The following is a 16,056-nucleotide window of genomic DNA, read 5'->3' as shown; positions in this document are numbered from 1 at the left end:
CTGTTCCTGTAACTACTTCAGAAACCTCTGACCAAATTGTGCCTTAGGCTTCAAAATTCCAGGGACATATTGTTTAATCTCTCCGTACAATTTAATTGGGTTTTGTTACACTGGACAGTCTCTAAAGTCTGTAACCTTACCTAAAGGGCGGTGTGCAGAACTAATCATGTGCGATCTGACCACGGTTTTGTTTAACTGAAACATGATTTCTACTTCCTGGTACTCTAAACTGCATCTCATTAGCATTTTCATTACTTTCTGTGCTATAAAATTTTGTTCTCCTTCCATCCTGCCTCTAAATCTTTGGAGTCAGTGAGGCAGAGAGTCGATTTTATGTTTGGAAACTCAGATCACTGCCTCCTTGTCCCCCAAACATGTTTACACGAATACTGGAATGATGATGCTAGGTCACAATTTGATGTTATCACGCTGGTTTCCGATAAAATGAAAGTAAGGTACACTGTGAAATTGGCAGTGAATTTGCCATTCAAAACAAAACTAATTAAAGGCTAACTCAGCTTGTTTACAAGCCAACGAGCTTGTATTTTATTTGCCAGTGCCATTTTTCAGTGGGTGCACTTGGAAGAACATCTAGAGGGAGTCTTGCCAAGTATTACAAGGCATTGCAGGAGCAGATAAAAAGGATGGGAGTAGGACCATGGCTGACTTTAGCAAAACAGTGTACTAGGAAAAGTGCTTGAGATTGCTAGTTTTGCAATATAATTTATTTATCATTTTGAGCCAATTTGTCAGAGAAGGCCATCTGGAAGATTGGTGTAAAGTGAATTTCCTGCACTGTTTTATCGATCCTGACATTGGTGACCCCCTGACCGTCATTACTTCTGGAGAGGGTTTCAGAAGCCTGGGATAATGAGTGACAAAGATATCCCCCGACTAATGAGGCCAATCCAAAATCCACCCATTGAGATGGAGCGGAGGCTCAACAAGAGCCATGCTTCCACCAGGGCCATCACTGAGCAGACTATCGCTGTGGTCAAAATAAGAGTTTGATGATTGGATTGGTCAGGTTGTACTCTTCAATACTGTCCTGCTCGAGTTGTCTCGTGCACTGCTGTGCACAACCCACTGCTCCAGAGAAGACAGGCCCTGGCATCAGAGAATCTACTGGAGCAAGTACCACCATCTGATGAGGGGGAGGCTGCTTTCATTGTAACTGCTGTTCTATTTGCATGCTTTCTTTTGTCTTATTTTCTGCTTCACTTCTTGCGCTCTTCATTTAATGTATTTGACCTATTCCTTGCTTGAAGAATTTCACCTGACATGCATTATATACTCGCTTTATTTGTTTTACAGTATTCTCACAATCCTTCATCATACAAGGAGCCTTAACTTTGGGTCCTTCCCATCCCCATTTGTTTCAACATACCTAGTCTGTAGCTGAAATATCTACTCCTTAAACATCTCCCAGTGCTCTCTTACAGATTTTCCTGTCAAACATCAGTTCAGTTTTCCCCCAGAAAGATTCTCTATCCATCCATTGACGTTAGCCTTCTTCTAACTTAGATGTTCTGCTTTTAGATTCTACCTTGCTATTTTTTTTCATGACAAACCTAAACCTTATGACACAATGATCACTCTTACCCAGGTTGTCTCCCACAGACATTTGCTTCATTTGGTCTACCTCAGCACCCAGTGTGAGGCTCAAAAATGTCCCATGCCCAATCAAGTCAAGAGCATATTGGTCACAGAAGTTCTCCTGAACACAGTTGAAGGATTCCTTTCCCCCACCCCGTTCCCTTTTCTCTATCATTATTACCATCAAGACTTGATAATTAAATTATCTCAACATCACCATTTGATGTACTTGTATATCTCTAATCTTTGTGGTGATTTTCTCCTGTATTATCTTTCTCACAATTTTCAGGATACAGAGTATCCCTAATAGCATGATAACATCCTTTTTGTTCCTCCACATGAATCAAATAGTTTCTGTTCCTACTCCCACAAGAATACCCTTTTTGCCAGCACAGTAATAATTTCCCTGATCATTGTTGCTGTCCTATCTCCCTTTTTCCCTTTCCCTATCTTTTCTGTTTTTATTTGTTTGTATTAAGTGCTCAGCCCTCACTGTTTTAAAGTCACACCCACGTTGCTATTAATACTTGTAGCTCACCAACTTTACTCACCACATTTAGTGCATTTTTATATGTGCTTATGATAGCCATCTTTGTATCTTTCTTAGTCTGTTACCTTTGGGCCTCAACAAATGTGAATGATTCTTAACAGTCCTCTTAAGTGGCCTAGCAAAATATTCAGTTGTATCAAACATCGGCAGAAAAGTTGAATGAAATAAAGCTGTATGACATCAACATAGCCGTCAAAAATGACAAAGACAAATCCTGTCTAATTGAACCTGCAAATTCTTCCTCATCAACGTTAGAGACCTATCAAAGTCCCTTGTCATGTTTATTTTCAATTAATCATACTTTACATTTAATGCTGCAGTCTCCTCCATCACCGTTGCTATCCTGGAGGTGTAGCGCAGTGACTTACAGTCAGGAGGAAGCGGTCCAAGGGTCCTCAGCATTGATCAGAACTCCATAAAGTCTCAGTGCTTTAGGCCAGAAATGGACAAGGAAAGCTGCAGACTGGCTTGTCTTTCTTTACCAGTCTGGGCCTGTGGCAAGTGGTGAGAAAACCAGCAACAGGGGAAATACTAACTTAATCTCATTCTGTAGTTCTGAAGAAGGGTCAGTAGAAACGTTAACCGTGTTTTCTTTCTGCAGAAACTGCCAGATCTGCTGTTTTTTCTCATTAATTTACATTTTTGGTTTTGACCTGACTCTCTGCTGTATCTGTCTTACCTGTTGTAGTTGCATCTGCCTATGTTAGAAGTGACCATTAAGAAGACCTTGTGAAAGCATAGTCCCATCTTCACATGGAAGACATGCTCCATCATAGAACAGTTATGTTAGAGGAGTCTGTTTGGCCCATTAAATCTGTGCTAGTCATGTGTTGTGGTACACCAAGGCACTGAAGTAAGATAGATTCAGAACAGATTTTGTAGCACATAATTCTGAATCTAAATTCAGCCCATGCTTTTTGAAAACCCAAATATGCAACATTCATTGGTTGCCTTTTATTTACCCTGCCAATTACATCCGCAGGAAAGTTTAATAGAATTGTCAGGCATGATTTTTCTTCCTTACTACCCTGTTAGCTCAAAATCACACAGCATTTTGCTTAATCTTAACACCTGCTTAATATTAGATCACAGCATTTTCCCAATGGCAGATAGGTTTATAAGCTAAGATAATAAAATGTGAGGCTGGATGAACACGGCAGGCCAAGCAGCATCTCAGGAGCACAAAAGCTGACGTTTCGGGCCTAGACCCTTTATCATGCCTCTCTGATGAAGGGTCTAGGCCCGAATCGTCAGCTTTTGTGCTCCTGAGATGCTGCTTGGCCTGCTGTGTTCATCCAGCCTCACATTTTATAATCTTGGAATTCTCCAGCATCTGCAGTTCCCATTATCTCTGATAGGTTTATAAGCTAACTGGTTTATAGTTTCCTGTTTTCTGTCTGCCACCTGTCCTGAATAGAATTATATTGGTAGCATTTCAAACCACTGGGGATAATTCTAGAATTTGGTGAATTTTGGAAGATCACAGAAGCACTACATGGCACTTCTTTTACCACCTTGGAAACCAGCTATTAAGACCAGATATTAGCTTTAAGTCCCATTAATTTCTCGAATGCTTTTCCTCTCCTGCTTCAAATTACTTTAAGTTCCTCAATCACATTAGCACTTGAATTGGCACTATGTTTGGTAGCATTTTGTGTCTTCTGCCTTGAAAACCTCACTGTCAATGTTCATTATCATTTATCTTGTTTTGGCCTCGAAGACACCATCATTAAGTTTTGTACTTCTTTTCTGCTTATTAACTCTTCCCGGCATGAGGTGTTATTCATTCAGAAGATAGAAAGATGCCACCCACTAGTTTCTTTTTATTAAGGGCAAGAAAGGGCTAGTTTAATTTACCATTTGACTCCGCCTATCACCATTACAGAAGGACATTAGCATTTTCGACATTTGCACTGCAGCTTGGATTGTCACCTTGGAATAATTAAAATCAGTACTTAGTAAAATCTGGCCATTGGAAAATGAAATGCTACCTTGTAACTCCAATCATGTCAATTGAGTCTGTGATGGAGTTTGCAAGTAGACACCAAGCACACAGATAGAGCTTCGGTTTTGTAGCATTTATGAAGGACCGTCCAGCTCAGTGATTGTACGCTTCCCAGAATGCAGTAGATGAATAATATTGCATCATCATAGTAATAAACTTAGACAGATTATTGTATGAAACATTGTACTTGAAAATACTTTGAAACACGCATTCAAGAGAACAATGGAGTAAGGCTTCTCAGCCCAGAGCTCATCTGCTCCGTCCTCTTTGCGATTCTTTTCTTTTTTTTCTCTCCTGTAGATTTTTTTTCTTCTATTTTAATTTACTTACTTCTTGGTGAAGAGTTCACTCGCAGCATCGGTGGCAGCAAGTAGGCCCAACAGCACGCACTCGAATACGCCCTGCTGTGTGGACTCATGGTGGTGGCATCGGAGGCGGGTTTGGGTCCCCAGCAGCTTCTGCATCACTGATGCCGTCCTGGCACTGACTTATAGCTGCAGCAGCAGAGGCGAGTTTGGGTTACTAGCAGCACCTGTACCCAGCGCAGATTCAAGGAGGCGGTGGTAAAGGTGGGTTTGGGCTCAGTATGAGACCCGGTGGCATCAGCAGCAGCTGCATTGGCAAGGTGGACACGAAGCAGACCCATGGTGTCGGCAGAGTTGAGTTGGGGCGGAAACGGGCAGCATCAACGGTGTCTGCATTTATAAGGTCCAGCGACTCCTAGTGGTGGGGGGCGTCGGTGGAGCTGAGATGGTGCCAAAGAGTAGCAACTTTTTTTCTAGTGGCAGCGCTCATGCCTGGCCACCAGGCCCGTGGCCCATGTTGGAAAACGTAACAAAAAGGACTGTAAAGTTGGACACTTTTCCTTTATTTCTTAATTTTTCTGCTTTTATATTCTATGTTTTGATTTGTTCTTCTGGTTTTGAGATGGCAGAGAAGAGTGGCAACACAATGCAACATTTTTCCCTGTGTTTTGTACCAAAAATCGTGTGACAATAAATCAAATAAATCAAATCAAATCAAAAAACCCATACGTTTTTAAGATTTTCAAAATCCCAAACTAAAACTTGGACATATAATCAAACTAAAACTATTCTCGTTCTGGATAGTGCTCCTTCTTTATGTTAGATAGTTTGCATTAATTTGAATGAATACTTTCCTTCAGGTTACCTCACGATTGAATTTGTAGTTAACTGGCCTTTAACACATGTATAATGTCAGTGCAAAGGCCTTGTGGAAAAGGTTAAGATATAAATCCAGGATGACGTGGCTCATCCAAATTGCAATCCACATATACAACTGAGGAAGAGTTATTGATCTTAACTCTGTATTTCACCATTCATGCACTGAGCCACTGCAACATGTGTGGCAAAGTCAGTGCTGTTCATCTCATCCACTTTGTAAAGTAAATTTTCACAAGACAGTTTTACAACATGATTCACTGAGGCATTATCAGTTCAACTCGTGTGCAAAATAGAAATAGATTGCAGGCCATTTTGAACATCTATCATTCTGAAATCATTCCAATATTGAGTGGGGTCAAGTGGAGAGGCTGTCCAAGACATCTGGGAATTTCTCACACCAGGAGGCCGTTGTGAATTAATTATCTATCTTCAAAGTAATTTACAGATACAGTATTGTTCGTGTTTTCATACAAATAGCTGCAGGCTTCAAACTGCTGGTTTAATGGGAACTGAATGTCCTGACATTCCCAAAACAGAAATGCAGGACAGGTACAGCCAGCCCTGGTAATGATATAAAAATAAACTGCTAATTATTTATTTTTCCAGGGAAAGGGACAATCAACAGCTGAGTTCAGCTATTGCAATTACTGATATTGTGTAATGAATTATACATTTTCCACGGGCAACATATTCTGCTGGTTTAAAAAAAACTGACCTTTCAAAACACCTTACTAATCAATTGTATACGCTTTCCGATTGATGTTAACCTTGCTAGTCAATTTAGAGGCATCATATTATATTAATGACATTACAAACACAAACAATCCTTCCTCAAGATATTACAAGAGTTTATTTGGTGATTTGTTCTTAACTTGAGTGCAAATATGAATATTTATGACCATTATGTTTTTTTTAAAACATGGATTTATGTAAGTGTGGTTCATTACTGAGCATTGGCCCACAGACTATTGCCAACAGTGATTAATTGACCAATAAATACTTTGGTACTAATTAGAAGAACACAAATGTTGTTGCTGCATTATGTATCTGGAAGTAGGTGGTTAGAACATTTAGAGTTATGGAGCTACAACGTGTCTATAAAACAATTGCCTAACTTTGAAATAAATCATTATGTGAAACAGTGAAACATTTTGACATGAGAGGGTGTTCTATAGCTAGGAACACTGCTGTCAGCTTTGAAATTAAATAATGATGTTGGTGTACTTTCATATACTTTGGTTATACTCCTCAATACAGGGGCCATTATGGCATGGCTCGGCATCTACTGCCTCACCACTCACTGTGGAGTCGTTGGATGAGGCAATTGCTGGATTTGAAACAATAGAAGAGCTTCTGAGGCATTTAGATCCAGAATTCTGGGAAGAAGACTTGAACAATATCTTTCAAGCAACAACTGGGTTTCGTGGCAGAACCTTTCACCATCAACGGAAAACCAAAGGTAGGAAATTAATTCACTATTGAGTAATAATAATGCAAACATTATTTCATATTGAAATCACTATGATTGTAAGATTCTGTTTCAATGTGTTGAAATTTCATAGGCCTAGGTGATAATAAAAATTATTCAAAATGTCAACGTTTACCTGCAGTTTTCTCTTTCCTATTACCAGCTATTCCCCCCAACCATGTCCCTCTCTAATACTTTACCTCACCACTCTTTCCATTTCTCTCCTATCTTCCCTCTCACTTTTACCCTGACCTTTAACATAGAGACATGGAGACTAGGAGCAGGAATAGGCTATTCAGCCCTTCAGCCTGCTCCACCATTCAACATGAGATCATGGCTGATCCTCACCCTCAATACCCTGTTCCCACTTTCTATCCATAACTCCTTCATGCATTTAAAATCTAAAACATTATGTAACTCTTCCTTGAATATATTCAGTGGCTTGGCCTCCAAAGCCTCTGTGTGGTAGAGAATTCCATAGGTTCACTACTCTTTGAGTAAAGAAACTTCCCCAACCCAGTCCTAAATAATCTACCCTGTATTCTGAAACTGTCCGCTGGTTTGAGTCCCTCCCAGCCAGGGAAAACATCTTCTCTACATTTAGTCTGACAAGCCTGTTAGAATTTTATACATTGCAATCAGCTCCTCTCTTACCCTTCTAAACTCCAGTGAATACATGCCCAGGTCATTGGACAGTTCTGTCTTCCCTGGTATCAGCATAGTGAACCAAGTATGTACTTTCTTAGATATGGAAGCCAAAACTTCATGTAATACTCCAGGTGTGGTAGCACTAAGACCCTGTATAACTGCAATAAGACTTCCTTACTTCTGAACTCAAATTGCCTTGCAATGAAGGCCAGTAAACCATTCGCCTCCCTCATTGCTTACTGCACCTTTCTGTCTATTTTCGCTAACTAGTGTACAAAGACACCCAAGTCCCTTTGTACATCCACACTTCCCATTATATCATCCTTTAAATAATAGTCTTCTTTTCTGGTGTTCATAATGAAGTGTACAACTTCACATTTACCCAAATTGTACTTCATTTGCCTTGAGTTTGCTCACTCACTCAACTTGTCCAAACCTCCTTCCATCCTCCTCACAAGACACAATCTTATGCAAGTTCACAATTTTCTTATTGATAATGCACTATTCTTCTTCTCTCCCTGTCTCCTCTATTTCCACCATCGTCGCCTGCTATTCTGTCATCCCCTTTTCCCTCATTCTACCTGTTTGATTACCCCTCCTCCACCTCTCTCTTAGTACGATTGATCCACCCAAAAAATATCACTCTCTTTGCAATCCCACAAGAAATCGCTTGAAGGAGAATCTTCTAACAAGAATTTACTGGTGGCTCAGAATTGGATATTATACACATTCAATTCCCAATCTGAATTAATTGATTTTGTCAGGAGAGCAGTAGACCAAAGATTTGAATTCAGTGATTCAGACTGTAAAGAGAAAAATCAGCGAGACCTCCCATTGCTCATTTCAATCCAGTTCTTCCCACTAAATGTCAGATAATGGCAGAACTATGTGGAGTAGAAGTCATAAAATCCTCTGTATTCGTATAACTTGCCACAACTTGCTGACCAAGGTCAGTCTTGAAAAATGGCAAATGAGAACATACTGGGGCAGTGTCAGCAGCTAGACACGAGTCAAAATATACACAGACATTCTATCTAGAATGGTAACTTTTTGAAAAACTGCATAATAAATTGTCAGGATACAATAATAGGGCATTACCATAAGTAGAAGCATAAGTGACAGAATAACAATTCCTCGCATTTATTCATTTTCTGCTAACATGTTTCCAAACTAAAATCCCATAATTGTCACTGCCCTGGCAGCCTGCTTTTAAACGGTGTTCTAAATTTTAAAAGGTTTAAGAAAGTGAATGAGAACCAATCAGTGATATTTCCGTTGTGACTTCTGTTTTAAATTACTGTAGGATCGAACTTGATTGCCTCTATCCTCACTGTGATAATGGTTGTATGTCAGTGGATGATGAGAATAGTTAAGGAATGTGCATTGAAGCAATCAATCACTAAATGAGGATTGAAAAAAGGAAATGTCTGATTTAAAAAGCAATGAGATAAAGATCTGTCGGGAAATGCCGAAGCAGTCGTGGATTTTCAGTTGTTTGGTTTGAGGCAGACGACTGGGATGATCTGGATAAAAAAGAAGAATGAATGATATTTGTGAGTGATAGTACATTGAGCAAGAGTCGAGAATAAGTTTCTTCTCAATTCTGATGTTTTCAGCAATGAACTGCAACTGATTACAGTTTATCTTATGAGTTTTTCGCCAGTGAAGTATGAAAGTGTGGAAAATTTCTCAATTTGCGAAGAATAATTTAAGATTGGCTTAATTTCAACTGGAGATCCCCTATCACCTTTGCTCCCAGGAAGAGAAGGCGGAAGAATGATGGAAGCTGATGCGGTCAGCTGCTTTTGGGAAGGCAACACTGTATTGCTGAAAATGTAATCAGAAGCATTCTGAACTGCATTAAGACCAGGAGAAAGAGCAACAGCCTGAAGGAATTGTTAAGAGCAACGCTTTCTGGTTACAAGCCACTCTGAATGTAGGAGACGTGCCTTTCATCTCAACATCTCTATCACTGAAACACTATCAATCTTCCATTGTGTACATCAATGCACTGCTGAAAGCCATCCAAAACTTTAACAAGAATGGCTGCTGCTGAAGCAATTGGGTAAAACTCAATTATGGAGCATCTAACGAGCAGCATGGGACCAAAACAGGAAGCTGGCTGAAAACTGGGGCGTGGAATTTTGTCACAACCGAAAACCACTCAATTCCACTTTCAAAAACAGTGTTTTCCATTTTTTGTGGGGGCAGGAATGTGGGAGAATCACTTGCTCACGCACGGTTCACAGAGATTGGCCATTAATGTGCCTCCACTCAAGTAGATTTTGTAAGCCATTAAAGTAGTGTTGGGTGAGGTGGGGGGGGGGGGCCGCGGCTAGGTTGGCAATGTGTTGACATAGGGGCTGCAAAGGGCCAAGAGTAGGTTACAGGGTCCTAGCTTGACAAGGAGGTTCTGAGGAATTATGGCTGTGAGTGCAGCACATGAGGTAGCATGGCATGGATGGGGTGGAAGGAGCGTGTGGTGAGATGAAGGGTGGAAGTACACTTTCTGTTTAATTCCTTTCTTATGGATCAGAATTTTGGTGCCACTTCCCAGAGGGCAGGCCTTCCACGCAGACTGCCTCCACACCTGGTGCCCTCCTCACCAAATCCAACCCACATCCTGGCACAAAGGCCTGACGTCCAGGCAGACAGTTTGAACATTTCATGAAGCTGGGAAATTTCACAACTTGATGCCCGGATCTAACCTAGATCTAGATCCTGGGCCAGACTTAACATTATTTCAGTAATCTGCCTGGTACCTGCCATCCCTGTGCAGAGACCAATGCTCACCTTATGTAAAGTTCAAGAGGAAGTAGAGTTATAGTGGTGAAGGAATTGATCAGGAGTATATTTTGTTGCAGGACGAAGGGAACCATGTGAGAGTGAGGTGGCTCAACACAATCACATTTCTATAAGCAGACGCTAAGACCAGATTTATGAAAGGTATAATTGCATATAGCTTTAATGATCTACAACAGGAGAAGTGAAATGTGGATCATCAAGTTATTCAGCTAAGATGCAATGAGCCAATCAGCTAGAAATTGACCTGGGCCAGCCATGTGAATACTGTGGTTACAAGAGCAGTCAGAAGCTAGGAATTCTGCAGTAACTCATCTCCTGACTCCCAAAATCCAGCATCTGCAAAGCATAAAGCAGGAGTGTGATGGAATACTCTCCACCTGCCTCAATGGGTGCAACTCCAGCAACACACAGGAATCTCAACATCTTTCAGATAAAAGCAATCCATGTGTTTGGACCTCACCCATCACCCCTGGCATTCACACTCTCCACCGTCAATACACTTTGGCAGTCCCATCACTGAGGTCCTTCAATAACTCATGAAGACTCACTCAGCTGCACATTCCAAACCCATGAGCTCCACCACCGAAAAGGGTAACAAATGCTTAGCAACACGACTGCAGATTCCTACCCAATCCACTCGCTACTCTGATTTGAAACTAAATCGCCATTTGATGTTACTCCATCAAAATCCTGAAGCTCCATTCAACAGCACTGTGGGTATACCTATACCAAATGGACTGCAGAGGTTCAAGAAGGCAGCTCACCAACTCCCTCTCCAGGACAGTTCAAGATGGATAATAAATTATGTCCAAGCCCATGACAATCACTTCCTATGAGCAAATAGCCTTCATTTAAAAAAATGTGTCATCTTATGCTGCATCCTCCAGCTACATCTGTTTGCTCATGCTCTGGTTCATGTTGTGTGCTCCTCTCTCTAAGACTTATCATGGATGTTTCTAAATTGGCTCTTGAGAGTGAACGAGTGGGAATCAGTATGTATTACTGACAAAATCGATGCAGGGGTCTTTCCTGTTTTTTTGAGCCAAGCTTTGGAGAAATAGAGGAAGACACTAGAAGGAGCTGTGGAGTAGCAAATCACATATCACACTCTTTGACTAGAAGGGATCTGACCTTATTTTCTGGCAGCTAATATGGTGTATAATAGACTGGAAAAGAAGAAAAGCAAAATTTCCTGGTGAACCCTATTGCTAATGGCTGCTGTCTATTCACACATTCTATATTCTCAGGAATTCCAATGCCTCTTGTAAGAGGTGAATTTCACGATTTGAGTTGTGGGTTAAGGTTATTATTAAACTGCTAGAAGTAGGCTTAATTATTTTCAAGGTGGTTTCGTTGAGGCAGGAAAGATGCTTGATATAGTGAATATATATTGTTATAAACATGATACATTTTGATCTTTGGAATTGTGTTTCAATTTAGGGTAAAATGGTGAAATCAAATGTCCTGTTCTGAACTCTGTTGAATGTAAACCTGTGTGGTTTCCTTGCGAAAGGAACCCAGATTGTTCCACTCGCAAGACACTGCATGGTGTTTAGATTTGTAGCAATAGCCAAAGCATTTGTGTTGATAGTAAAGACTGTTCCTCTTAAGTCTCAGGAAGGTGGTAAGTATGCCACATTTTGTATTTTAACTGCCTATTTAATAGCTCTATAAAATTAAGTTGCGAGTCTAAAGGGGAGCGCCTCTCCCTCTATCCCTATTTATTTCAGAACCCTCTCCCCATCCCCCTCTCTGATGAAGGGTCTAGGCCCGAAACGTCAGCTTTTGTGCTCCTGAGATGCTGCTTGGCCTGCTGTGTTCATCCAGCTTCACACTTTGTTATCTTGGATTCTCCAGCATCTGCAGTTCTCATTATCTCTAATCAACATAGCTCCCTAGTTGCACAGCTCAAATGATTCATTTTGTTATGGAGCTGGACGTAAGAAGAATGGAAGGATAGGATTACGAGGTTCTCGTTAATGGCATGCCAGACAGTGCATTCTGCTGGGAACTAAGAGAAATGGAGTAGCTGCCAACAGCATGTTTCATAGTTCACCTTGAAGCTTGGAGCTCACATTTGAATTGAAAAGATCAGATTTGAGATGATTTAATATGCAGCTGGAAGATTCATCTCGTCAAAGCTAGTGGGAGGATCTTCAGAAAAACCCTTTAGCTATAAATAACAGCTCGCGGATTACAAGTTGCCTTGCTGCAAAAGAAAACGTATGGAAGTAAATGCTCAGAAGTTGAGTTACTTTGTACAGATTGCAGGAGAATTGATTTCTTCCTTAATGAAGAATGTATTGTAGAACTATGGGATAGGGTTTCCAATTGTGCTAAAAGTAAAAGAGATTGCTTTGCTCTGCAGTCTGAACAGTGATTTGTTTATGTTGCTTTTCATTTATGTTGTTTATGCAGTGGAAATTGTAAAATTCAAAGTCTTGCCATGTGTACCTTTTCAGCTAGTCACTGGAAATTGAAATTTGTTTGGAAAATGTTATTATTCTCTGTAAAGATTATTATTAGCCAAAATATAAATCAGATAATTATTATATGGATTTTTTTTATTTCATTCTAAAGTGAGTATGTACTTCAGCTCAATGAATGATCCAATAATTAGAATGATTGAGAGGGTGGGAACGTGAATCAAACTCAGAACTAGCCTTTGTGACAGTCCTCAGCATAGTAATATTTGAGAGTGTCAATTCATTCTTTGCTGTGCATTTGATGTGACACTAAATAGGGCTAAATGGAATACATCAAACAGATTAGCCAGTATTAGGCATTGAAAGGAATGGAAATATTACACTGGTGTGAAATGATGTGAGGAAAGCAAGTGATGAGGATGACACATGCCTGCAGAGTGATATTGACAGGTTAACCAAGTGATGAGGATGGCACAGTGCCTGCACAGCGATATTGACAGGTCAACCAAGTGATGAGGATGGCACAGTTCCTGCAGAGCGATATTGACAGGTTAACCAAGTGGGCAAAAAATTGGCAGATGGAATGTAATGTAATATGTGAAGTTATGCACTTCATTGGGAAGAATAGAGGAACTGAATATTAATTTAAACTTAAACAGAGAAATAAATAGAAAAGAGTGATTTCGAAGACCTTGTCCATGAATCACAAAAAGTTGGCATCTAAATTAGCAGGTTAAAAGGGAAGGCAGTTGAAATGTTAGCATTTACTTGGAAGGGAATGGATTTTAACAGTGGAGGGTTTTGCTTAAACTGTACAAGGCAATAGTCAGACAGCTAGAATACAGTACAGAATACAGCAAACAGCTTTGGGCCACCTATATGATGAAATCCACACCGACACTGGACACAGTCCAGAGAAGGTTCACTAGGCTTTTCCCTGGCATGGAAGGACTGTCTTATGAAAGTAGGTTGGGTCTGTACTCATTGGAATTCAGAAGAATGAGATGTGACCTTATTAAAAAATGAAGGATTCTTTAAGGGTAGATGCAGTGATTTCTTCTCTTTGTGGGGAGGCTAGGACCAGAGGGCATAATCTCAGACTGAAGGTCGCAGAACTGATTCTAGGCAAAAATAATTCCTATTTCTCAGATTGGTTCATAAAATTCAACTATAAATATAGAGGGTGATGGTACTTTATACAACATTTAGAAACATTTTAAACACACAAGCCAAGGATATGTTGCACGTATTGTACAGATAAGTTTAAATTGAACTTCTTTGTCTGTTGCTTAAGTCATTTATGTAAAGCAGGTTAATGTCACATTTAAAGTGATGAGTGGAAAAATTAGATGTAATTTCAAGGCTGTAATTCTACGGGCTTAACTTTAACTCTAGGGTGAGAAATCTAAGGAGCATGCAAGTCATGCTGTTATGCTCCAAGCAAAGTGGCTGCAACTATTTTGAGGTCTGAGCCACATTTAATCAGGACCTGCAAGCTGTTTGCCACAAGCATATGTTCTGATGCCCTTCATTAAATTCAGACCTGTGCTGTAACATCACCTTGTTGGTGTATGGGGTATAAATGCAATACTGTAAAATACTACATCCTGGCTTTATGGAGCCAAGTGGCCCCATCTTGAGACACTGACTATTTTATAGCAAAGTAAATAAAGATACTGTACAAACAAGATTGTTGTCCCCCAAGCTTATAACAGCAGCATTACAACAAGTCCTGGGGTATGCTTTTGAGAGGGAGTCCATGTCAAGTTTTTACATGAAGAACAATAACACATGGGTGAATTACTTGATATAACAAGGTGTAGAGCTGGATGAACACAGCAGGCCAAGCAGCATCAGAGGAGCAGGAAAGCCGACGTTTCGGGTCTGGACCCTTTTACAGAAAATCTAAAGGGTCCAGACCCAAAACGTCAGATTTCCTGCCCTTCTGATGCTGCCTGGCCTGCTGTGTTCATCCAGCTGCACACCTTGTTATATCCTGTCATTCGTATGTTTCTTCTTCCTTGGATGAATTCCTGCCATGACTCCCAAATTATTCCTAGAAACTCCTGCCATTGCTGCTCCACCATCTTTCCTACTGGTGTCCCCTTCCAATCAACTCTGGCCAGTTCCTCCCTCATGTCTTTGTAGTTACCCTTACTCAGTTGTAATACCATTACATCTCATTCCAGCTTCTCCCTCTCAAACTGCCGGTTGAATTCTATCATATTATGGTCACTGCCCCCATGGGTTACTTCACTCTAAATTTCCTAATCATGTCTGTCTCATTGCACATCACCAAATCTAGAATTTCCTGTTCCTAAGTGAGGTCTACTACAAGGTGATCCGAAAAATCATCTCATAGACATTTCATGAATTCTAGTTCTTGGGATTGGCTAGCACCCTGATTTTCCCAGTCCACCTGCAAACTAAAGTCCCCCATGAATGTTCTAATAGTGCCTTTCCTGCATGCCTTTTCCGAACTGTTCCTCAATCTGCATTGTAGCAAATTCTGAAGGAATTGTCCAAGCAATTGAATATTCTGCTGGACAATTCCTCTACACTGAAACCTTCCACAAGTCTCTATTTAAGTTGAAGAATTCAGAGAATTTGCTGCTGCTACTCAGGGAAATTTGGACTTTTCCACATTCTAGAACTAGACCATAAGATCGTAAGGCACAGGAGCGGAAATTAGGCCATTCAGCCCTCTGATTTTGCTCTGCATTCAGTCATGGCTGATAAGTTTCTCAACCCCATTCTCCCACTTTGTCCTCATAACCCTTGAACCCCTTGACAGTCAAGAACCTATCTATTTTTGTCTTCAATATATTCAATGACCTGGTCTCCACAGCCTTCTGAGGCAGAGAGTTCCATAAATTCACCACTCTCTGGCTGAAGATGTTTCTCCTTGTCTCCATTCTTAAAGGTCTTCCCTTTACTCTTAGGCTGTGCCCTCGGGTCCTAGTCTCTCCTACTAATAGAGACATCTTTCCAACATCCACTCTGTCCAGGCCATTCAGTATTCTGTAAGCTTCAATTAGACACCCTCTTATCCTTCTAAACTCCATCAAGTTTAGACCCAGAGTCCTCAAACGTTCCTCATATGTTAAGCTTTTCATTCCTGGGACCATTCTTGTGAATCACCTCTGAACCTGCTCCGGTACAGCTTTCCTGAAATATGGGACCCAAAACTGCACACAATACTCCAAATGCAGCCTGACCAGAGCCTAATAGAGCCTCAGAAGTACATCCCTACTTTTATATTCAAGTCCTGTCAAAATAAATACCAACATTGCATTTGTCTTCCTAACTGCTGACTCAACCTGCAAGTTTGCCTTGAGAGAATCCTGGACAAGAACTCCTAAATCTCTTTGCAT

The 16,056-nt window shown here is 40.6% G+C and overlaps 1 protein-coding gene across 2 annotated transcripts in view; it reads left to right on the top strand.

Annotated features, from left to right (window-relative positions):
* The window catches only part of pdgfd (platelet derived growth factor d), a 165,724-nt gene that overhangs the window by 123,763 nt on the left and 25,905 nt on the right, over positions 1-16,056 (top strand). For both annotated transcript variants that reach the window (XM_048533534.2, XM_048533533.2), the window contains exon 5: positions 6,593-6,794. In XM_048533534.2, coding sequence (XP_048389491.1) covers positions 6,593-6,794 — 202 coding nt within the window. The remainder of the gene's footprint in view (positions 1-6,592; positions 6,795-16,056) is intronic.

The sequence above is a fragment of the Stegostoma tigrinum genome, chromosome 6 (assembly GCF_030684315.1).
Source record: "Stegostoma tigrinum isolate sSteTig4 chromosome 6, sSteTig4.hap1, whole genome shotgun sequence".
In the NCBI taxonomy this organism is placed as follows: Eukaryota; Metazoa; Chordata; class Chondrichthyes; order Orectolobiformes; family Stegostomatidae; genus Stegostoma; species Stegostoma tigrinum.
This window is presented reverse-complemented; position numbering and strand designations above follow the sequence as displayed.